The sequence below is a fragment of the Marmota monax genome, unplaced genomic scaffold (genome assembly GCF_021218885.2).
Source record: "Marmota monax isolate L192 unplaced genomic scaffold, Marmota_monax_Labrador192_F-V1.1 WCK01_AAM20220418_F8-fsc00083, whole genome shotgun sequence".
In the NCBI taxonomy this organism is placed as follows: domain Eukaryota; kingdom Metazoa; phylum Chordata; class Mammalia; order Rodentia; family Sciuridae; genus Marmota; species Marmota monax.
This window is the reverse complement of record NW_026692848.1, coordinates 7,229,161-7,254,358: the sequence shown is the minus strand read 5'-3', so window position 1 is coordinate 7,254,358 and position 25,198 is coordinate 7,229,161. Positions and strand designations below refer to the sequence as shown.

The 25,198-nt window shown below is 47.1% G+C and overlaps 1 protein-coding gene across 3 annotated transcripts in view; it reads left to right on the top strand.

Moving 5' to 3' along the window:
- The window catches only part of Slc22a3 (solute carrier family 22 member 3), an 87,607-nt gene that overhangs the window by 15,005 nt on the left and 47,404 nt on the right, over positions 1–25,198 (top strand). For all 3 annotated transcript variants that reach the window (XM_046449417.2, XM_046449416.2, XM_046449418.2), the window contains exon 2: positions 23,738–23,841. In XM_046449417.2, coding sequence (XP_046305373.1) covers positions 23,738–23,841 — 104 coding nt within the window. The remainder of the gene's footprint in view (positions 1–23,737; positions 23,842–25,198) is intronic.

The window sequence follows — 25,198 nt, the reverse complement described above, 5'->3', positions numbered from 1 at the left end:
TTATGCTGTTAGCAAAAAAGAAAATGTCCAAAAAGACGTCTCAGCCTCTGGGATTTCCAGCCAGAAGAGAACTGAGCTTAACAAACACGCTGCACCACGCAGACCATCTTACGAGGCACCGAGGCTGCAATTAGACCCAGCCTTGCCCACCTGACAGATCCCAGTGCCAGGAATGAACAACAGAAACCTGGAGGCAGGGCTGAGATGGCTGTTGAACAGACTTTCACTAGGGAAGGTGCGGACATATCCAGACAGTCTGCTCCTGAACACGTGGGGCACAGTCAACACCATGTTCTGTTACTGTGAAGGGGTCCTGGGAAGAACTATAGCCATGCGTGGAAACAGAGTCCAAGAAATACTACTCCGGCCCCCCTTCTGATCTCACATTAGTTCAGCATGGCCTTTAACTCTTCATCTTGTTACAGCTATTAGAAGATAGCAAACACATATTCCATATACTTTTCAAGTATTTATAATTAGAATATTCTTAAATAGTCAGTTTCCAATTCCTGTTTAATGGCATGCCATGCAATTAGTTATTTTCCTTACTCCTGATCTTCTTAGACATTTCACTTCATGATTTTTTTTTTAGCTGTGTAATCTGTCAAGGTGTAATGTGTGTGTGTGTGTGTGTGTGTGTGTGTGCGTGTGTATAAATTATTTGGAATTTTTAGTGACTACGTATGGTATTGACTGCCTTTACCATTTTCTCGGTCTCTCTGTAACCTCTTTCCTTAGGAAAATAAACAAACACTAAACAAGCCCCAGCAATCCAGCATGAGCCAGATTGGAGTACCCTGCCTAAAGCCCACCCTCTCAGTTTTCCTTTCCAAAAACCAGGAGCTGGAGTACAGGTTCCTATTTGTCACGAGTCAATAAAAGAAGAAAGAAGCGAATACAGTTGTTGTAGTATCTGTGGGTGGAAGAATAAAGAACTATAAATGGGCAAGTCACTCTAAAAATGGTGCATGGAATAAAGACGAGGGCTTGTCTGACCAGAAATGAGGATAAACTAACAAGCTAAAGTGGTAAAGACAGCGTGGACTGCAGCCAGGACGGCCCTTGAACCAACAGGATGGACAAACCTGGGCAACGTATACCACCAAGGAGGCCCCACAGCCCTGGGAAAGAGACGGAGTTTTCAGTAAGTGGTGCTGTAAAAACAGTGACTCTTAGACAACCCACATGCAGAGGTGGAGTCAAGGTAGATTCAGGACTTTGATGTCAAAGTAAATAAACGGTAAAGTGAATGAAGGGAAATACAGGGACCTGTGACAAGGTCAGGGAAAGACCTCATAAAGAAACTTCCTAAAGTCTTAATGATAAGCCCCAAATTGATTCCTATGGCAAGCTCGCTTCTGGTTAATGACATTGTGATGTTGACTGATTGATGACAGAGAGTAGTGGTGCAGCAGAGCCCAACACCCCAGCCCCATTATGGAGATGGTACCTATGCACAGCCAGGGCTGCAGTGACCTCACTGCCTGGCAGGCACCGATCCAGACACCTGACGTGGGCCAACTCCTCACGAGGCGTGTGCTGGCGTTCTCATTTTGTAGAGGAGGGAAGAGGTACAGACAGATGACATAACTCGCCCAAAACCTGGGACACAGAATTTCTCCAGAAGAATTGGAAAGCAACCTGTGATATCTGAACAACAGTGGTTCCTTGCCATCTCAGGAATATACATGGAACTTCTGTCGACCAATAAGAGAAAGAGAGTGAGCCTTGAGCATAGATACAGCATGCAGATGATTCCCTGAGAGGAAACCCAACAGACCACTGAACATATGAAAAGAAGCTGTGTGTGTGTGGAGGGGGGGCTTGTTCAGTTTCTGTTAAACTCAGTAGACAAGGACAGTCATTCAAAGGAAACCTGCAGTACAGATTTGCCCCTCATAGATAAGATCCATCCGAACTAACCTTGCAGATTTCATTGTCCCCTGGGAGCTGGCCTGCACCTACCCAGGAGCTGCTTCCCTGTGGGCATCACTGGCTGCAGGACAGAGATGCAGAGCAGACAGGAGCCCCCAGACACACGGCAGGTCCTGACCACTGTGCATACACAGAAGGCCTTTCCTGAATGTGGCACACAAAGATGTCTCTGTTCCCATTGAAATGCTCAGTATCAATTTAATAATTCAATCCTCAAAGTTACTGGTTGCATCCCCCAAATTTTCATCCCCCTCATTTTTAATGATACTTTTGTGTGTTTCATATAGTTTCAGGCATGGCTTCTGTCTTCAGAGAGCACACCATCTTCCTGATTAGGAAGTAAAAACAGCAGATACTGTTCAAACCCTACTGGGGACTAGGTCCTCCAAGTCCCTGAGGAGGCATGTACACCTACCTGGTCCTTGGCCTCTCCTAGGGCGACCAGCTTTCCTGGCTTGCCTGGAATTGAGGGCATTCCCTGGGACCTGGAATTGACCATGTTAAAACCAGGATGAACAAGGGATGGTTGGACACTCCGACCACTCCACTAGTAGAAAAAATGGCTGGCAAAGTGTATAATTGTGACCCAAGTGAACAACTCAGGTGTGTAAAGGGGGGAGTGGGGTTAAATCTGGTGTGCTCATTTGATTTACTTATTGGAGAAATGATGACATTTACATGTAAAATAACAATGTAGAAATGTCGTTGATATCATACTAAGTTCCAGAAAGCCTGGATATAAGTTTGTGCAGATGCGTGATTTCAGCCGTATTTTACAGCGTTGCTTGGAAGATTGGTTTTTGGAAGAAGAGGCTGCCCTGCAGGGCCCTGAAGAGGCAGCCTCTCCTTGCTGATGCTTACGCTTTTCTCAACTAATGAAGATTTGCCTTTCCAAAGGCAGAACTGAAGGAGGTGTGAAGTAGCGTGACATTACTGTGGTGCCCATGAACCCGAGGCATGGACCACACGCAGCTTGGTGACAGAAACCCAGTCAGATTCAACTCAATGGGATTTCTGAGGAACAGGTTTGGAAGTGAAAGCATACAGCAAAGAAGAAGCACCAAGTCCCTTCTCAGCAGGCCCAAGAGCTAGAGGGACTGAGAAGCTGAAGCTAGTAAGAAAAATGCTGTGGATGGTCTCTTAAAGCACGTACCCACTCGCTCCCACGAGAGCACAGATTCTCAGCCAAGAGGAGGCTCTGCAGAAAGTCCAGCGCAGGAAGAATCAAGCCTCTGGCCACTGAGGACCCTGACTTGGAAAGTGTTACAGATGGTGAGAGGCCCCCATTGTCCAAAGCAGGATAGAAAAGTGAACCAGGCTGCTGTGGTTTGGATATGGTCTGAGTCATCCCCGGGGTTCGTGTGTCTGATGCTCACTGTGAGGTCCTCTGAGGGTGGGAACTTAGTCTGTCCATTCTGCATAGAGGTGATAGGTGGTTGGGATCAGTTATCGGGAGAAGTCCCGGGGATCAATCTGGTGTGATTCTGCCAGACCAGCAGATGACACACTCGCACGCGCTCTGTCTCCTGCGCCGCAATGCCTTGTGTCACCCAGGGCCTTTGTTAGCAAGAAGGCCACTACCAGGTGCGGCCCTTGAACAACCAGAACCGTGAGCTAAATAAACCTCTTTCCTTTGTAAAGGAATCCAGGCTTCAGCTACTCCTTCAGTAATGACAGGTGGATACAGCACAGACTGAAACTGGGGAAGAAACTACGGTGGCCTCCCTCAGTACAAAGACTTAAAAAGGCGATGGCTTCATTAGCAGGAATTTAGATTTTAACCGGCCTGCAGTGTTTAGTAGCTACGCTGTGTTTCCATGTCATGCCGATAGCCTTGTTCTTTACCGTGTCTGCTTTATTTGTTTATTTGTTTTCAGTGCCGAGGATGGAACAGGGCCCTTATGCAAAGCATGTGCTGCCACTGAGCAGCACTCCTGCCCCAAGTCCTTTAACATTGTTTTATATCAGTGATTCTTTTTTACTACGTAGCAAGATAAATGTGTTTGATTCATAAACCAGTGACATATTGATCTGGATGAGATTACATACTATGTGGGGTTATTTGGGTTATTGAAACTTCCAGTCACGAACTGCAGTAGCTAAGTGTGCTTCAGGTGTTTTAAATATATTATTTTTAGCATCAAATCAGCCTTACAAGGAAAGTTGTTGTCATTTTTTCTGTTTTTCCAAAGAATGAAATTGAGGCTGGGGGCAGCTTTGTGCCTGCCATAGGATAGGACAGCATGGGACTGTTTTCCCTCAAGTCCACCTGACTGCAAACTGCCCTCCTGTCCCTGCCCACCTGCCTTGAGAGCAGCACACTCAGTGGCCTAGTGGGCCTGTGACCTGGCTGGCTTGTGACCTTGGGGGCTTTCAGAAACAGACTCCAGGGCTCACCTGGAGCTTCAGGTTTAGCAGGGGTATAGCTGGGCCTGGGATTTGCATCTCTAACACCTGCCACTCCAGATGCTGCTGAGCTGCAGTCTGGTCAGGTCTGGGACCTCACCTGGAGCACTGATGGCCAAAGGGGCAAGCTTCAGCTGTGGTGTTTCCGTTGCCATGGTGACTGGCTGAAATCAAGCCTGGCCCTCTCCAGAGAAAGGTCACAGGTCACGGGAAGTTCCAGTCTTCAGACTGTGGCTACCACTCTGGCTGTGGCTTTCGCTGCCCTAACGCTTTGCCTTCTGATCCACCTTGTGCACATTAGGGGTGATGAGAAAATGTCCTACACCTTGTCAGTGCCCTGATCTCCCCCCATATGCAGGTTTTGAATGCAACAGAACCTTCCTCTGCTTAGCAGAGGAGTCTCAGCCAGGTCCTGAGCTGTGTGTCAAGTAGCTTTGTATCACTGTGACTAGAAGATCTGACAAGGATGACTTAGGGAGGACGAGCTGATTCTGGCTCCAGTGTCAGAGGTCTTGTGCGTGGTGGGATCACTCCGTGGCTCTGGGCCTGAGGCCAGGCAGAACATCACGGCAGGAAGGCGTGGTGCAGGGAGGAGCACTGCTCCATTCTTGGTGATATAGAGAGAGAAGGGGAAGGGGCCACAGGGAAGATGCACCCTCCCAGGGTACGCCCCCAGTGACCTACTTTCTCTACCCATGTCCCGCCTGCCCACGGTTACTGCCCAGTCAGTGCATTCAAACTAGCATGGACTGGTTGGGTTATGGCTCCCTCAGTCCAACCATCTCACCTCCGATCACTCCTACATCAACACAGGGGCTCTGCCGAGACACCTCATATCCACACCTTTACAGGCTGCATCTCCAGCGGCCTTCCCCAGTCATCCTGGAAGGTGTACCTTGAGCGCTCGCTGGAAGTGCACTATTCTCTCATTCAAGAGGAGGGTATGGAGTGACCAGGTCCTGGCCTTAGGAGGTGCGAGGGCTTCAGAGTGAGCAAGAGGCCTGGGCCCCTCCCCTACAGCTCTGCAGTCTGGGCTCTGCACCTCCCAGAGCAGCCTCCAGCCTCACACTTCATGCAACCTGCTGACCACCTCCGCCCCATGCCCTGGGTCCTCCTTTGCTTTTCCCCGACCAGCTGAGACCCACAGTCCAGTTCTTCAGTCCCCAGTTTGCAAGGTCCCTGCTGCTGGCCCCCCGCCAGCCGGGCTGTGCGCACTCTGGGAGCCTCACACTCACTGCTCTGCCCTGACTAGCTCCTGGGCCTTCAGTGCTGCCCAGCTGCCCTGCCGTGTGTCCTGACCCCTCACTCTCGTGCTCAGGCTCTGTTCTCTGCAAACTTTCAACCTGCCCCTCCCCACCCAGTCCCTCCCCTCGCTCTCAGAAAACCTTCACTCTCCACCTCCCTGGGGAACAGGAGGCTTGGGACAAGCTTCTCCATCCAGGCAGGAGCCCCCAGCCCCCACCTCACCTCCCACCTCTTCCTCCTAGTGGTACAGTGGAGGGCAGGAACTCCACCCCCGAGGAAGGCCGGTCCTCCTACCCCTCTCTGCGCCCCCCCCCACCTGCTCAGGCAGCTCCCATCCCTCCCCCACCTTGGCCCCTCTGACCTCAGTCTGTCCTTCACTGGAGGTTTTTGCCTTTCCCTCACAGTGTCCCTGACCTTTGGAGCCACCTTCCTTGGCCCTGAATCCCCCCAACAGCTAAGCACCTGCATCCTGTCCAGGCAGTCCCTCCCTGGCAGCCTGAGCATGCTCCACCCAGGTGGTTGCCCCAGACAATCGGCTCTTCCCAGGTCTCCCAGGACCCCAGGACCCCAGGCTCTCTTCACCCGAAGCCTTGCTCCTGGGCTGGTGTCAACCATCTGAGAGGAAGAGTGGGATCGGTGCTCCTGGGCGCAGAGTCACACAGCAGCTGGTCTGCGCCCTGTTCCTGTTCGCCTCCTGCCCCTCCGTGCCCGGCACACCCCCTGCTCCCTTTGCTGCACACCCTGCGGATTTCTGCAGGCACTAGGCACACAGGCCCAGCTGGAGAAGATCCACAGGAAGCACTCTATTTGGTGAGATGCAGAAGGAATTTTTTGTTCCCATTGGGTATTTCATAATTTCCAACATCGTCACGATTTCCGAGTGCCTACTTGGAAAGAAGAAGCCTACAGGAGATTTTCATGTCAGTGATTTTACTTTTATTTAGTTTTTCAGTAATACTTTGTATCTGTAAACAACCTAAACCTGGAAGCCTGACATAATTTATTGGTAAATTACCCCTAAATGCCTGTGTTTATCTTAATCTCTTTGACCAGGCCAAAATCCATTTGCATTTCAAAAATCATGTAAACAATGCTGCTGTAGCAGACTTTTTCTAGACTATTATGAAAATGTTTATCTTATTTATAAGTCATGTGAAGCAGTTTTCAGAACTTGCTACTATGTAGCAACATTAACAGCAATTATTATAGTAACGTGCTGTTGTGATGCTTATTGGCCATATTATAGTAATTTCATCTCCATCTTTGAATTCTTAAATGAACAAAGTAGAATATAAATATCTTTACATGCAAATCTTTTGAAATTTTTCCACTTTTTGACATTAACACGTAAGTTTACTAGAAATTCCAACAATTTGTGTTTCATATTAAGATCACAGTTTTCAACTAATATATAAAATTTCCAAGCCAAATTGTAAAAAAATATTCATGTACCCATCACCCAGAATGAACACATGTAAACATGTTGTCATATTTACTTCAGATTTTTAAAGAAAGAAACAAACCACTACAGATCAAATTGGAACTCACTATTACAGTGTAACAAATAACCCCAAAATTTACTGATGAAAGAGACCAGTTTCTCATGCAGTTTCTGTGGGTCAGGAACTTAGAATGGGTATAACAAGGCATGTGTCTGCTCTGCAAGGTGCAACCTCAGGTACGGGGCTAAGAGATGACCTTATAGCCAGGGCAGGACCATCAGAGGTGTCTTTGTTACATGCCTTAATATACCAGACAGTCAATACTGCTGTCAGCTGAAATGACTGCCCATGGCCTCCCCGTGGAGCTCAGGCTTCCTCCCAGCATGGCTGCCTCAGACTTCTCTTGCAGCAGCTCAAATATGGGCTTGCTCCTGAGGTAGAAGCCACATTGCCTTTCTGACCAAAGCTTGAAAACCACCCTGCATTATTTCCATTGATTCCATCAGTTCCAGGAGGGTGTCATGCTCTTCCTGGATTCAAAGAAAAGGGACCTGGGCTCTGTCTTCTGATGGGGTCTGGCAAGGCTCCAAAATAGCATGTGGGGGTGGGAAATCTGGCCAGGGCATCTTTGACTAGACCAAAAGTCCCAATCTCCCTCCTAAGGGACATCCACTCTCGTCCATTATACACAGGTGGGCATGCACGTGAGAGTGTCTCTTTACAACTCCATCTCTCTAAAAATTAATCATAGGACCAAGTAATCCAGTGTTCCACTAGGCATTGTTAATGCTCTCCCATTATTACTTATCAAACCAGGTTGGGGGAACAGGACATTAATGAAGCAGTATGTACATTTTACATACATACATGTGACTTCATGATACTATGCTCTCTATTTTTTAGTAACTTCTAGTCATTAGTACTAAGTAGCACTATTCGACTTCATGAAGCATTGCAATGTTTAAATTACATTCACATTTAGGTCCTCAGTTGAGCCTTACTGAAAATAAAATTGATAGGTTCTTAAGGCTTAAGGTCATATTTTGTGTGAATCAAATAAAATAATGGATGGTAAAATACTTTGTAAATTGCATAGAACTATTAAGATGCCACTTAATAGCTCTTAAGAGAAGTAATTACATCTCCCATTACATTTTTGAGTGAGCTAGTTAGATATTGTAATCCTGGTCTGCCCTTGCCCCTTCTGATTTCTCTGCTGATCCTGCCTTTCTCTGTGTGTCAAAATACAACCAGTTCTTGGAGGCTGGCTCCAATGCTGCCGCCTCCAAAAAGCCTTTCCTGACACGTATCTCCCAGCTGGGACTTGTCACTCCCTCCTCGGAGCTGGATGAGCATTCTGTGTTTCTCTTATGGCATTTAAACACATTCCCCTTTGTGCTCTGGGCCCCATCCCACATCCCTGGTGCTTGGCTGGAACCAGAGCCCAGTGTGGATCTCCCTGCCGTGCACATGACACACCCCCATCCAGCAGCAATCCCTCCCTAACAGGCTTTTCATGAATGAATGAGTGAGCCATTTTTTTAAACCAGGCTTAACTTGCTTATTCCTCTCTCTGGTCATGGAGAATGCAGATTTGGAAACACTCTAAATGTGGCAATGTCTTGGGGAGCAGAAATCTTCCCCGCACATCGGCAGGCAGCCAGAGCACCCTGGCCTCTCTGAGGGGCCCTTTCCCATGGCTATCTCACCATGCTTATCTGTGGGGTCTCTGCTCTCTGGTTTGGAGCGGATGTGGATGAAGAAGAACCAGGAGAGAAAAGAGTTGGCACAGGAGGCCACTTGGGTCTCCAAGGGAGGCTGCCAGCCTTCAGAACAGCAATAAGTTATTAATAGAAGTGTCCTGGGTCCACCTTCACCTTGGAAACCCTGCAATGACAGAGGTGAGAGTCCTGCATCCCAGGTGCACTCCAGAGAGACGCACAAGGGTAGGTGCATGCCGCTTGGGACAGAGGGGGTCTAGAAGGCTGCCCTCGCTGCTTTCCAAGTGGGAAGGCAGAGAGCACTGCAAGGAAGACCACATGGCCCCCAGCCAGACCTCCACCGGTGACACCTTTGTTCCTGCATTTCCTGAAAGAAACAGAGTGAAGCAGGGGCTCACAGAAAGCCAGGTCCTACTCCATGCTCACCCCCAGGACCCTGGCCTTTCTAAATGGCCACAGGTTTGAAGAGAGTTAATAGTATTTAGCAGTCATGGGTTTTCCTCTTGTCAAACCTAGGTGTGAGCCAAGAAAAAGACATATAAACTGCCAGGACGACATCTGTTCTAGAACTTTCTCTTCTTTTTCCAAGCAAACGTAATTTTAGGACCAAGATGCATAACTCTTGTACTCAAAATTTGCACCTCCCCCCAGCCAGTTGGCTCTAAGAACCATGTGCAATAGCCAGAGTGATGCTTGAAGGCAAAGAAAAACCAGGCTGGTGTGATACCAACATTTTTTTTTCACTAGTCATAGGAAATTTTAGAGCAGACATAGGCAACATCCAACTGGTGTAAATATGATGCCTCCCATCAGTTTCCTGATCTCTCCAAGTCTGTTTATTCATCTATGAAATGAGGAAAATATCAGTGTCTCCCTCAGAAGGTGTTAGGTGGACTTACTGAGATATTGCCCATAAAACAACAGCTTGAAAGCCTGTCCCATACAGTAAGAAGTAAATGTTAATTGTCAATAAAAATTAATTTCTGCTGCGGGATTTCAGATTAGAGGCATGCCATGGGGCGAGGTGTTCTCTGCGTTCACCTGCACACCAGGATGTATGTGCAGAGGAAACTGTCCCACCATTGACAGCAGCTGCCTGGCCGAGCCCTGCTACTTGGCTAACGTGTGTTGAGAGAGTGAGTCCTTGGTAGCACGGGGTCATCAGGAGGTCCGTGTACATTTTTTGCTTGTTTTTATAAATCCAGGTCATCATCATGGAAACCATTTGCATGTAAAAAGTATTAAGAAGCAAATGTTTTGGATCTAGGAACTTGCACAGCCATGGGTGATGGGATCTCAGGTCCCAGCAGGAATTAGAATGACTAAACAGATGTTAAGTTAATTTTGCCCCAGAACAGTCAGAATCAACATGGACCCCAGGTGTGGGAAAGACCAGGCCTGTCCTCACATGCTCCACAGCTGGGCAGGGACAGTTCAGGAGACCCTAAGGAAGGGGAGTGAGTATGGAATAAGGTGAGGTACTGGGACCAAGGTCTTTGCCCATGTGGAAATATTTGGAGTTCAGCATCCAAGTGTGGTTCACTCTTTGGGCCAAATAATTACCAACTGTCCAGTTTCAACAGGGTAGTGCTTGCAAAGCTGTGATCTCCAGGTGGACATCAGTGAATAACTCCATTGTCCTAAGGCTGGCCAGGACTTCCTTGAAGTTCTATCATAAAACCCGGCCCAAACTGGCCTAAGATTAAATGTTTTCTTGCATCTCTTTCCTGATTGCAATCAATTGGAAATGTTATGAAAATAATTCTGTTGTCAAGTCCCTCTTGCGCTTGCTCTCGGATACAAACCACCAAAAGAACAATAAACAAAGTGAAACTGAGCCCAAGACACAGAGGAGGAAAGGAGCCACCTGCGAAGTCTGCTAAGAAAGAAAGCTGAGGTTTGACCCAAAGATTTTAATTGTGTGAATCAAGTCACTGTTTTCACCTGTGGTGATTCGTCAGCAGTCCTACCTTTCTCATTGGCTTTCTTGCTGGACCACTTCCTACGTTTCTGTGGAGAGAGGCCACACCTGCTCTGAGTTATTCCGTGTTGCCTGGGACAGCAGTGTCCCGGCTGTGCACACCTCAGAGATGCTCCATTTCATAAAGAAGCAGTTTGCCCTGAGCTGCTCTGTTCGGAGCACAAGTGCCACCTTAGAATGACTGTACCTTGTTTGTACAAGCAAACAGCCGCCATCCGCCCAGCACCAACCGTAAGACATAAACTGAATCATTTATCTGTGCCAACTGGATTCAATCAGGAGCACGTGGACACATGGGCATATCCAATCATGTCAGAAACACCAGACACAGGAGCTCATCAGTCATACCCCATGTAACCCCCTCACCTAAGGCCACAAAAGGAGAGCACCCCAAGACTGTGCTTGGTGGCAACACTAGCCCCTGCGCCTGGTCGTTCACCAGGAGCCTTGCCCTGTAAGATTCACACAGTGAGAACCTGCGCTTCTCTGTCCCCAGGCCTCAGCTCGGCAGTTCTACCTGGTGTCAGCCCACTTTGAAACTGCCTGCCGCCAAGACCCTACTCGACAGCTCTGTCCTGGCCTTGGATCCCTTCATCTCTTATCTGGCCATCCTCAGGAACCCTCTGCATTTGTAGTGTGATCTGAGTGGCATGGATATTGGTAATGACGATGGGAATGGAATAAAAGACTTGTGATTGCCATGTCCCAACCACCTACCAAAACCAAGAGAACTCGGTGACTTAAAGCTAAAGAAACTGACGCGGCTCGTGAAGTGGTTGTTGTTCAATGGACTCTGAACTTGTGAAAGGACGCAGGGAGTCCGTCTGTCTCTGTTAGTGGCACAGTTGCCCAGGACAAACTCTCCTCTAGAACTTTTCATTCATGTCTATCAGAATAATCATTTTAGTGATACAAGCAACCAGGGGTTGGTGTCTCACACTCCTTCCATGGTCACAGAATCAGAAAATTCTGAAAGGGCAATTGCCCAGATTCTAGATGATTCTGTGCTCCTTTAATTGAATGTGAGAAGATTCTAGAAGGATTCCAGAAGGGTGTGTCAAAGTCAGAAAGGTCGTGGTGGAACTAGAACCCAACTTTTAATAATCATATCAAATTCAGTCATTTTAAGAAGCTTTAAAAATACATGTTAACCCGGGAAAAGACCAAGGTTGCAGTTCTGCAGGCTCGTTTTCACGTTCCGGAGAAGTTGGTTTTGGTTTGGCCCTGGTGCTGGTGTTTCATCAGCGTGACTGTCCACGTCCCAAGAAGGTGTTCTTATTAGAAAATGTGGGCTTTGGCAAACCTTGAAAGGTGCACGTGTTACTGCATGTTCTGATGAGATTGTGAAAATCTTTGGCAACTGTGGTTTCCAAATGGAGAAAAAGAGCTACCAATAATTTTGAAAGAAACCAAAATCTAATGCGATGTGGTGGGTCTCATTCTCCGCCCTAGAATTCCCTCTCAGGGACCATCTGGGAGGCAGCAGCACAGATGGGGACGTCCTTGACATCTTTAAGACTAAATCAGCCCTGGGAACAACTGCAGTCAGAAGAGACAGGGAATGTGACTCACACTACTTGTCGCTCTTTCTGATGTGCATCTCATCCCACTATTTATTACTTGTGTATATGCAGATGAATACACCTGAAATACATATGCTGGGTATGTCACTGGTTTTCATCTTGCCTGTCATTTGGTCTGGACATCCTTCTTTCATAGTGTTGAGTCATTTTAAAGTATCTATTATATCCTTGTAAAGTTCTTGCAGCCCCTGATTATTCCAGGAATTTGTTCCCAGGCATTATTATATAAGAGATTCCATTACAAGAAAAGGTTAAAAATCACTGTAATTAATTCAAGCTAACCTAGGCAGAATTTACTTCTTATTTTTGAAAATTGGACTAATTTGAAAAATTAGAGGGAAAAAATGAATAGCTATGGGATGTACTCAAGCATATTTATTTTAGAAGGGCTGTGTATTTTACCAGAGTTTATGATCTACATAAATTATCAAATTATGTTACATAATATTTAAAGCTATTTTAGAATAAGTTGGAATTTGAAATTTTCAAAACAACTGGACTAACTTGTATTGAAATTATAATTTAATGATTTACATAAGGCATTCATTTTGCTTGCTATGACTTCAGTATATTTCAAAATCTTTATAGACATACATCTGTTCTTTAAAAATAAGGCTGTCAGTGTATTTGTGTAATAATGGGGCGGGGGAAAGTCACATAATCCCCTATTCAAAATGAAGGATGACTTTAGAACTATGGTCATACCTACAGTATAGTAAATGTGATCATTTATGGTGATGGTTCAGAGGAGAGAATCCCAAACCCACAAATCATATGCAGGTTTTATAAAAGAGTTATAGAACATGACTTTTTCTTTGTAAAATATACTCACATGTATAGACCAAAGTCTGAAAGAATATGTATATCAGGGGCTGGGTTGTGCTCAGTGGTAGATGCTTGCCTAGCACATGTGAGGCACTCTGTTCAATCTCAGCACCACACAAAAAAATAAATAAATATATCGTGTCCATCCACAACTAAAAATATTGGTTCATAGAAAGAATATGCATATCAGAGTGAAGTTGTAGATGGCAGTGATGATTTTTGTTGACTTCTTCTAATTTCAATATAGTTACAAAAGTTTCTAAATAAATAAATTATGGGTAATGCTCTTTGAAAAATCTGATCATACAGCCAGCGGTGCCGCCTGTAGTCCCAGTGGCTCAGGAGGCTGGGGCAGGAGGATCACAACTTCAAAGCCAGCCTTAGCAACTTAGCAAGGCCAAATTAAAAAAAAAAAAAAATTGAATGGCTGGGGATGTGGCTCAGTGGTTATGCCCTTGGATTTAATCCCTGGTACCAAAAACAAAACAACAACAACAACAACAACAAAAAAAAAAAACCTGATCATAAACAGAAAATAATTTTGTAATAAACTCAAAAAACAGGGGTACGTAGTCAAAGAAACTTTTAAAAGTACTTTTTAGGGAAAAATAAAAGTATATTGGAACTTTCCTGGAAAATTCATGATGTGTGATCACAACTGAGGTGCTAACTTGCGGCACAAACCAACTTGGCGTCTCTGAAGGCTCAGGGAGGAAGGGCGTTTCCCACCCAATGGACAACTTTTACCTAGGCCTTGAAGAGTGACTTCACTAGACAGAGAAGAGATTGAAAATTAAAATAAATATAGAAAAGTTGTTCTAGACAGAGAGAGAGGGAAGTTCAGAAGTGAAACAAACGGAGTGTGGGTGAAAAGTGATGGGGCTCAGGATTTGGGAAATGGTCAGGGCATGATGGGCAGAGCTTGAAATAAACACCAAACCCCCAATTCTATCTGTAACAGTGGGAGCCTCTGACTTGACTAGGTCTCAACCAAGGAGGGATAATCTCATCCCCCAGGCAAGACCCAAAGGGCGTCCTCCCAGTACCACAGGTAGGAGCTGTAATTGCTGGACGGCCGGTGATTGTATTTTTCCTACGTACCTTATAAATACAGCTGGTGAAAGGCCCTCTCTCTCCACTGGTAAAGCATTATTAAAAATCGTACAGCAGGCCGGCTTTTGGAAGCAGGGCCCCTGAAGCTTGAACTTCAGGTGTTAAGAGTTAGGATGGTCAGTGGGACGGGGAGCCAGAGAGGCCGCTCCCTCCAGGACTCAAGGTGACCTCATTTCCCATGTGGAGAAAAATCCGTGTCGTGTGTTGGACTTAATTCTGCCTCTTTTCTCTCAGATAGCTCCTCTTTTGTCCTTTTGTTGTTGTTTTGTGTTGTTTTGGTACCTGGGATTGAACCCAGGGTCGCTTCACCATGAGCCACGTCTCCAGCCCTTTTCGTGTTTTATTCCGAGGCATGGCCTCCCCAAGTGGCTTCGGGCCTCACCACATTGCCGAGGCTGGCTTTGAACTGCAGTCCTCCTGCCTCAGCCTGCCCCTGGGATTACGGTGTGAGCCACCTGCCCAGGCTCCTTGGCCTTTCTCCTGCAGCACTTCTTTGAAGGGGTGTTCCAGTATCATTCACCTTCCTCCATCATTCAGTCTGCTGCCCACTGCCTCCGTCTGTCCAAGGAAGGACTGACTCCCTTACAGGTGTCCTCACCGCAGGTGGGAGGGGACACCCACCAGGCTCTGCTCTTATCAAAACTTCCCGGAGCCTCTGGACAGGACCCTTCCTATCTGCATTTCCTGAGTCCTTATCTGTGGTTTCGAGTTTTTAGTATTGCATTGGTTGGGTCCTTTTATCTGGAAATTGTGGGAGAGAGGAGTCCGTAAAACTGTGACCGTGACCCTGGGAACTGGGAGTCAGTATTTATTTTTTGGCCGTATTTCCTAAATGTATGTAGTACTTCCTCAGCTCTTTGAATCTGGGCCCCCTCTGGATAAACGTGGACATTTCACACTACCCACCTGTGACCCTGTTCCCTTCTGGGGGCCGACACAGTGGCCCTACATGTGTGTGCTCTGGAGGCCGGGGTCCAGCTGTCATCCTTTGGGCCCTGTTTTGTCTTCTGACTCCTGCGTTATCTCTTCATGCCCTTTACCTGTTGTCCAGCCTTTCCCCTCTCTCCCTCCTCCCTTCCTCTCCCTCCTCCCTTCCTCTCCTCCTCCCTTCCTCCCTCTCTCCCTCCTCCGTCTCTTCCTTCTCCCTCTCTCCCTCCTCCCTTCCTCTCCCTCCTCCCTCTTTCCCTCCTCCCTTCCTCTCCCTCCTCCCTTCCTCTCCCTCCTCCCTTCCTCTCCCTCCTCCCTCTCTCCCTCCTCCCTCCTCCCTCTCTCCCTCTTCCCTCTTTCACTCCTCCCTCCTCCCTCTCTCCCTCCTCCCTCTCTCACTCTCTCCCTCCTCCCTCTCTCCCTCCTCCCTTCCTCTCCCTCCTCCCTCTTTCCCTCCTCCCTTCCTCTCCCTCCTCCCTTCCTCTCCCTCCTCCCTCTTTCCCTCCTCCCTTCCTCTCCCTCCTCCCTTCCTCCTCTCCCCCCCCCCCTCCTCTCCCCCCCCCCTCTCTCCCCCCCCCCCCTCTCCCTCCTCCCTTCCTCTCCCTCCTCCCTCTCTCCCTCCTCTCTTCCTCTCCCTCCTCCCTCTCTCCCTCCTCCCTCTCTCCCTCCTCCCTCCTCCCTCTCTCCCTCTTCCCTCTCTCACTCCTCCCTCCTCCCTCTCTCCCTCCTCCCTCTCTCACTCTCTCCCTCCTCCCTCTCTCCCTCCTCCCTTCCTCTCCCTCCTCCCTTCCTCTCCCTCCTCCCTCTTTCCCTCCTCCCTTCCTCTCCCTCCTCCCTTCCTCTCCCTCCTCCCTTCCTCTCCCTCCTCCCTCTCTCCCTCCTTCCCTACTTCCTCCTTTCCTCTTCCTCCTTCTCCCTCCCTCCCTCCTCGCCCCTCCTCCCTCCTCCCTCCCTTCCTATCCTTTATGTTTCCCGTCAGTGAGCCCGTAAGGGGCCAGGGAGAGGATGAAGGGAAAGGTGTCTGGGGAGGAAGGTGGTGGTGCTGTGGGGTGCTCGGGGCTTCACCCTCAAGGCCATCCTCAGGAGCTCGGCTCTATTTTTAAGGTATCTCTTTAAGTGAGATTATCTTCAACTCTTTTCCTTATTCTAGTAAAATCTTATAATGACTGCCCGCAACTCCCCATAGTTGAACAGATGGTGAAACACAGCTGCAGGGTCACTGGGGCAGGGGCGCTCCCAGGCCGTCCAAGCCACAGAGTCACAAGGGAAAGCGAGGTCCCGGCCCTGGGCAGCTGGCTGCATAGCCTGCGGGGCCAAGGTCGGTGCTTTCTAGAGGCCCCCGGCTCTGTACCCAAAGCAGTCGGCCTTGTTGTTGCTCTGGAGCTTCTCGTGGGCCTGAGTCTGTTGGGAAGAAGGCAGTTCATGCCGAGCCCTTCCCAGCCGCAGACCCTGCTCCCAGCACTGGGCAGGAGCCAAGGCCTCCGCCCTTCTGCACCCTGCAGTGGGTGCAGCCTGCACCTCAGGGCAGGCGGGACAGCTGGCAGGTCAGGACACGGGCCTTTCAGTACGGAGGGCTCGCACCCAGCGCGCTGCCAAGACCAGGGCGTGCAGCCCGGGAAACCCAGGAGACCATAAGTGGGCCCAAGGCAGCCTTCCTTCTGTTCAGGGCGGGTGGGTGGCCATGAAGGGTCTGAAGGGCGGGAGCACCCCCAGAAGGAAGCGGCTGGGCCTCAAGCCCTGAGCAGGCCAGGGCAAGCTTCGTCTCCGTCTCCTCTGGCCAGCATCTGGGCAGGGCAGCAGCGCCCCTTCCCTCTAGCCAGTGGAGTCCTCCCTCCCACTCAGAAGCCAGCCTCCTGGCTCTGCTGGCCCCAAGCAGGCGGGGGGCCTCTGGCAGAGCCCAGGACAGTGACAGAACTTACACCTGGGAGAGAGACCCATGGTCGACAGAGTGGGCCGAGAGGCAGGACTGAGGGCCGACAGGCAGGTGCATTCTGTGGATGGGGACCAGCCCATCCCCGAATTCCAAGCAGTGACAGGAAGGGACAGCTCAATAACGCTTCGATCAGTGTGTGTGTGGGTTTCCTAGGGTGGCCCAGCAAGTTTCCAGACACTGGGTTCCTTAAAACAACAGAAACTCCTCTCACAATTCTGGAGGCCGGAAGTCGGAGACAAAACAAGTGAGGGCTGCCCCTCCCTGTAGGCTCCTGGGGACACTCTGCCTGGCCCCTCTGGGCCTCTGCAGCTGCTGGCAATCCTCAGCCCTCTTTGGCTTGTAGACATAGGATCCCAGTGTCTGCCCGAGTCCTCAGGGGTCTTCTTCTTCTTCTGGTGTGTACCTGTTTTCTTATAAGGATAGCTGTCATGTATCAGGGCCCACCCTGGCCCAGTGTGACCTCATCTTGACTAGTTACATCTGCAAAAGCTATTTGGGGGAATGCTATTTAACCCAGTAAAATATGCTACAATTAACTATCCTTGAGAAAGCATTTGAATAGCCAGTATCCTCTACGTAACAGTCACTTCATGAGCTAGATTCTGATTTAATAGGTCTGGAGTGGGTTTCAGGCTTCCCTGAGTAATTCTGGGTTTCAGTTACCCCAAGTAATTCTGATGATTAGCCCGTGTCAAAAACCACTTCTTAAAACCATCCGTTATTTTTTAGCAACATCATTATTCACTGATCATATTGCAGTTGGTGACATTTATAGGACATTTAACAGAGCTCAGGCATTGAGCTAAATGCTTTATATGTGTAATCTCAGTGACATCATCAATATAGTTCTTCTCACTTCACAGACAGGGACACAAAGAGTCAACGATGTTAGGGACACAGAGCTAGGAATAGCAGAGCTAATCTGTTTACATCCCACCCTCAGTGGATCTTTTTATTTTCATTTATATGTGGTGCTAAGGATCGAACCCAGGGTCTCACACATGCCAGGCCAGCCCTCTACCTCTGAGCCACGACTCCAGCCCTGACACCAGTCATTTCTCTCTCCACTCTTCTCCACCTCAAGAGTCCTGCACAGATTGAGATCCTTTCATCTTTAGACAATCCCATTTATTTAGAGAAATCGTAAATGTTTTAAAATAGGTTATTGCGTGTCTTTACCACAGAGCTACAGCTGCCTGGGAAGAGGTGCTGGTGCATCCCACAAGTCCTCTACCTGGAGGACAGAAGTTGAGACCTCCCAAGGCATTGCTATTAAAATAGATTTAATATTTTCATTTCACAAGTTGAGACAAAAAGCCATGCATTTTAAAACACCTCTCCATCCCATGTCAAGCTTATTTGCATAACCATGCATTAAATTGTGGCTGCGAGGAGCTTTGGAGAATGTCTTCCAGGACCGCAAGCATCTACAGGAGCCTTTGTCCCTCAGGGAGCCTCTAATTCGGAGCCAAGTTCATGCTGTTCTGGGTGATCACTGCCGGGTCTTTGGGTCTGCTCCGTCTCTGGGACCTGCTCTCATCCCCTGGGCTCCTGCTCGGTCCTGGGTCTTTCCATGTGCAACCTTCCAGACTCTTCCTCTGTGCCCTTGAGCTTGACCCTCCCTCGGTCCTGAGCTCTCTTTGTACCTTTGGGTTCCTGGGTGAGAAGCTTACTGTCCCAGCCCTGGACCTCCCCTCCCTTCTCACCAAAGGTGGGGTGGGGACTTCTCAGCCCAAAGCCCTGCACTGCACAGCCCCGAGTGCTGCCCGCAGAGCCTCCCCTGGGCCCCACTCCTGCAGGATCTGTTTACCTCCCACCCTCAGTGGATCTTTTTATTTTCATTTATTTCTATGTGGTGCTAAGGATCGAACCCAGGGACTCACATGCCAAGCCAGCCCTCTACCTCTGAGCCACCAGTCATTTCTGTCTCTGAGTCCCTCTCGTGTTTAGATATTCATTTAGATATAGTTTCCTACATCCGCTTCCCATGAATTCTCTTGGCTCCCACCCTATGTAAAAAGAGTGGAAACTGGGCATGCATTGCGCTGGTATTTCTCCAGGCCTCATCTATGTAATGCGGATCGCACCAAATTAGACTTATCTAGAAATACCTGTGGTCAGGTTTTATACCTGCCACTCATCATGATGGTTCATACCTAAAAGAACAGCATTAACTCGTTGATATTAAATGAAGATGCCCAAAATATGCCATCAGAGCCTGTTAAAGATCTTTTTATTATGACTAAAATTAAGAATGAGAAACTTTCCCCTCATGGAGACCCAACCCAAACGATTTTTTTAATGATGATGATAATTTTTAACCACCAAGCTCTGTCATGGTGCCTTACAATTGAATAAAGATGGAACATGCCCATGGAAGTCAACATTAACGGATTCAACCATTTCAAATATAGCCAGGGGCACAGCATACCTGACATTCAAACCCAAGCTGGTATTGATATTTTTAAACTCGGTGAAGAATTTAATGGCTGTTGATTTCAAGCTAAGACCTGATTAGGAACAGTTCCATTTATAACTTGTCTTAGTTCATTCTCTGTTGCTGTAACAAAATACACTTATAAGCTAGGCACTTATAAGGGAAATGGCTTTATTTAGCTCACAGTTTGGGGGCTGAAAGTCTAAGATGAGCAGCTCTGCCTGGTGTCTGGCGAGGGCCTCAGGGTAGGTGGCATCACGATGGTGGGGGCGTGTGTGGAGGTGGCAAGTCAGGAACCCAGACTTCAGGGGTCAACCTCACTGTCTTTAGAGAACCCACTTTTGAGGGAGCTAACTGTGGTTGTAAGAGAACCACATTGGTTTCTTCCAAGGGTGTGCCCCAGTTACCCAATCATCTGGCACGGGGCCCCACATCTTAAAGATTACACCACCTCTCAACACCATCACCCTAATCCCAAACCAAGCACATAAACCTTAGGGGAATAAACCACATTTCACCATAGCACAGCTCCTCCTTGGACCATTGACGGAAACAGGGGCACGTCGATATTGTGACTTGACTCCAGAGACTTCCCCTTTCCCCACAAACAACACACGTAACTAACAGGTGCTATTTCTCATGGCTCAGAATTAAAGTCAAATACTGTGATCCTCTCTAATCTTCCAATCTCACAAATAAAAGTCTGGTTCAGAGACCAAACAAGACCTTTATGGAAAACCCAGATGATGTCATCGGAGTTCATTCCTGGGCATGTGAGGAGCAGGCAAGGCCTGCACCTGAGCTTCTAAGCCTTTTGTTCCCTACCTTTGACCTTGGTGAACTGGATATATTTGTTGCTTTAGTTTTAAGAATAATTTAGGAATCACAACTTTGACATATATCTAAGAATAGCTTGCCCCAGCTTTTATCATTAAAATCAAATTAACATAATGTCTATTTCAATTTAACTGGCAAACTCTAAGAAAAGCCCTTAGTTGGAAACCCTTCAAAAGTACCTAATTTGGCTAGAGTTGCTTGTGCTTTCAGCAAAACCAGGCAATGTAATCCTCTTGGCATTACACGAACAGCTGCTTGAGTCTTTTATCAGACTGACTTTCTGTTCATGCCAAGGAGAGCTATTCTCTTTGTGTAAGAGTGACTTTGAAGATTAATGAGTAACAGAATGGGTACACATGGATTTATGGACATTTGAAAATTTTAAATGTTTTTGCATGTGTACCCTTTGGGAAAAAAAAATCAGAGTGCCTCACTTGTTCTACATCGATTGCCTTAAAAGAAAAATAAACTTCAGTGCCTCTGACTCAGACTTGAATTCTCAACAATCCACAGTGACCGCCCATTGACAGGAGGCAGGTTTTAGGTCTCCCCGGAACAATAAGCCTGTAGTCGTTTATTTTTGGAAAAGGCCTTAGCTTAGGAAACCTATGGGCTTCCGTGCCAGCTCACCTCTCTTTAAACGTGATTACCACATCACAGGCTCCAACTGTTGCAGCAGCAGGAGTTGAGTTCAGAGATGATTAGGAAGCCCTAAGAGGCAGGGATCTGTCCCCTAATCACACAAGCCAGAGTCAAAACCAAGCTCTTGAATCCTTGCTGCTTCTGTGCTCTCTGCATTGGAAACATAAGTGTGCATGTGAATTTGTGTGCATGTCTTTAAAAACGCATACTTTGTTTAAGTTCATTTATTTTATATTTTTGAAAGTTGGCATGATCCCAGTCATTAAAAGGAAACCAGGCTAGGTATTACAAATGGAAAAAGATTTAATAAAAGGATCTACATCCGAGCTACTTTGGAAGGGCTGGAAAAGGAGAGGGAAAAGATCAGGAAAGACAGCTCTCCTGTGTGGTGGTCAGCCCTGCCCTGCTGGATGGCCAGTTTCAAAGCCCACCACACCTGTGTGGTCATCTCCCTTGACTGGCCACCAACTACCGTTCCTCTGCCAGGAGTGGCGCTGGAGCCTCCGCCAAGTCCTGCAGGAGAATCCCCACTCCCTCCTGTCCTCTGAGCTGTCACCAGTCTACACAGAGCCCTGCAGCAAAGGAGTCTGGGAAATGTGTGTCCTCACCTCTAACCCTGGTGCAGAAAGCACCACCAGACAGGCCACACCCGGTGGGATGCCTGTGATGTTACCCCAGTACTTGAGCCATTTTTACTTTTATGATCAATTCGTTTTATTTAAATATGAAGTATGAAAAATTCTGATTAATTATTTCTTCATTAAAGAATATTTTGTGGGTGTAAAGAATTTATTTAGGGGGCATCTGAATGCTCACAACTCAAAAACGGCAGACTAGATTCTTTATAAAGTTCACTCTTGCTAAGTCTTGCTATAAAAAAGCACTCCTTTGCCCTTGCACTAGTCGCTTGGCCACTTGAAGTACTGCTGGGTGAAGCCAATTCTACTGCTTGGGTTTTTATATTTGGTGCTCATTGATATTTTCAAAAGCAAAATGTCGCCTTTTCTCTGGTAATTTAATACTCGGCTTGCTTTCTGAGGCTTACTGTCTGTGTTTTCTAGGTACATTCTTCACATGCTTAACCCCAGTAGGAAATTATTTCAGATAAGTAATCATCTGCAAGCTCACTTAAAATAAAATTGTACCTTTCTAAACCAAAACTGATGATAAAATCCTCCTAAACTGCCAGGATTAGATGCCTAGTAATATGCATCTGTGTAAAACTCTTCCATTTCAATTATCTTCTCAGCAATTCTGTGAGGTGGACCAGCTACCGTTACCTCCAACATTTTTCAGATTACGATGACAAGTCACCACTGGCTGTGGAACCAAGATAAGAAGTGGTGTCTTATTAACAAATAGGAGAGTTTTCTCATGAACTTACACTCAGAACTCCCGTCTCAGCCTTGCCTTCTCTTCATGCTGTGGTCTACAGCGGTGGTCTTCAACGGGAACACACACACCCACTGGAGACTTGCAGGAACGGTCACGGCGGGGAAGGCCTGGGTGCTCCCAAGGCCTTCAGACCCCCACCGCACATGTGTCCTTCTTCCCCAAGGGGATCTGAGAACAGGAAGCACAGCCCTCTCCCTCTCACCAGGACACACTGACTGGGGTTTACAACCTCGGTCAACAGGGCCTGGGACAATCCAAAACACTGGTTTTGATATTAAGAAAGTGGTTAAGAAGTAAAGTAGCTGGTGACTGCATTAAATAACTTTTTGTAATCTGGGTGGTTTCCATTTTTTTTTCAGTAAAATTGTATGAAAACTGGCCACTAGAGAATAAAAAAAATAATTTAGATGATAGATCAGGATGTGAATCTTGGCGCAAGACTGGGAAGGTCAAAGAACTGAGTGACACTGAGCTGTCACCAGCCTACACAGAGCCCTGCCGCAAAGGAGTCTGGGAAATGTGTGCCCTCATGTGCGTGTAAACACTCTCCATTCCCATGAGGGTCTTTCCACACACAAGTTTTCTTGCACCACAGATTATAAAAACGAAACACAGGAGAAGGACTGATGTTGAACCCCCTACTCATTCTAGTGATAAGACACGTTCATCCACAGAGTATAAGACCCGATGGGAGAAGCCACCCTTCCTGACATTCTACCGAAAATGTACAAGTACATTTACAACACAACTTTACTTTTGTGTAATAATTATTTTTCAAAATCCACAACATCTTATGTTTTTCCAATTATGGTCTGAAAAAATTCTAATATTTCGAGACTTTTTAATAGCAGGAAATTTTTGAAACTCAGATTTTATATCCATGTAAAATTTATTGCACAAAGAAGTCTGGTAATCAATAAAAATTTTTCTATATAAATGACATATTAAGATAATAGCATGTGGAAATAAAAGTAATCATTCAAAGAGAAAAAAGATCCATGTTGAATTTTAGACTGCCAACTAATTTCCGTTGGATGTTGGTGAGTAACCATTTAAGTACTATTGGATACACTAAAAAGAGGGCTGTAACAACAATGTTATTTTAGAAATCAATATTTATAGTATACTAGAAATTATATCCTTGATAAGTTATATAAACAAATAAATTACTGATATGTTGGTATAAAATATGCATGTGATTCATTTGCAAATTTTATTTAAGGAGTAGAGTAGCAAAAATGTTTAACAGGAGATAAGATGCTCTAAAGATTAACCTCCCTGATTGTCTCCATGCGTGTTTTCTTTATTTTCCCAGTTTGACCTTGTCTGTGTGAATGCATGGATGTTGGACCTCACCCAAGCCATCTTGAACCTTGGCTTCCTGGCTGGGGCATTCACCTTAGGCTATGCAGCAGACAGGTAGGTGCCGAGGTGACAACCTTTTACAGCAATATCATGCAATACATGCATATGTGCTTGTGATTCATATCCTTGAGTGAAGGGGCAGGGGTTAATTTAATAGGCCATACATTTATGAGCAGACACATGGGTGGGTCAGAGAGTGAATTTAAAAATCTAGATTGAACTCCCAGTTTCCAGCTCAGCTTAGAAGTTGTCACAAAGTCTAACAAGTATAAGTTGGACAAACTGGAAAATCAGCAGTCTTCATGGAGCTGTAAGAAAGTCGAAATCAGAGAGTAAACTTCAGGCCCCCGAATTGGAGAGACAGAAATATTCCTGAGCAGAAACCACGGGGGTGCCGGAGCTCTGGCAGGAAGGCTGACCCGAATGGAGGCTCGGAGTTTGAGACTTAACTCCAGGGGCCCATGACAGGTGGGGGACACACTTATGTGTGTCCTGGAGCTCTCCCGGGCCCTCACGCTTCCACCTGGAGGGATGAGAGGAGGGGGAGGACCACACAGAAACATGTGGGAGCACTCTGCTCCCAACAGCCCACCCTCAGGGAAACTAGCCAACTAGAACCTCACCTGCTGGGGGTTAGCAGAACCTAAACGCCTGGGGAAGGAAAATGCCCAGCTCCAGTCGGCGCTAGCCTGCCATGCAGCAGGAGGAAATCCCCCCAGTCCAGCCCACCCTGGCCATCCGATCCAAGTAAGGGGAGGAAGAGACGAGAAACATTAGTGATGGTCAAAGTCCAGAGGCTCACTGAAAGACAGAGCCCTCGTGGGACTATGAACACTCCCCTCCCTGACACCGCGCTGCCATATCCCCACAGCCTATTTATAGCTGTTGCTTTTACTCAGTATATCCTGCCCGGCTATCAAGAAAAAATTAAAAGGCTTACTAAAAGCCAAAAAAGCAAAACCAAACCAAAACAACAATAAAACCAGCTTGAAAACAGACAGCAAGCATCAGAACCAGGAGCAGACATGGTAAGGATGTTGGAATCATCAACTAGAAATGTAACACTTTGGTCAACATGCCCAGGACTCGAAAAGCAGACAGTGTGGAAAACAGACGGGCAGTTTAATAGAGCTGGAACTTCTAAGAACCAAAAAGAAATGCGAGGGGTCAGACAGAAATACAGAATGCCTTCATTGGACTTATTAGTTGATTGGCATGGCTGAACAAAGAATCTCCAAGAGACTACTTCAGTAGAGGACACAAATCAGAAAAGCAAAGAGCAAAAAAGACTGGAATAAAACAGAGCCTGATATTCAATAACTGTGAGATAGCTACAGAAGGAAAGATGTATGCATGAGAATGCCAAAAGGAGAAGAGAAAGGGAACTAGAGAAATATTTGAAACCGTAATG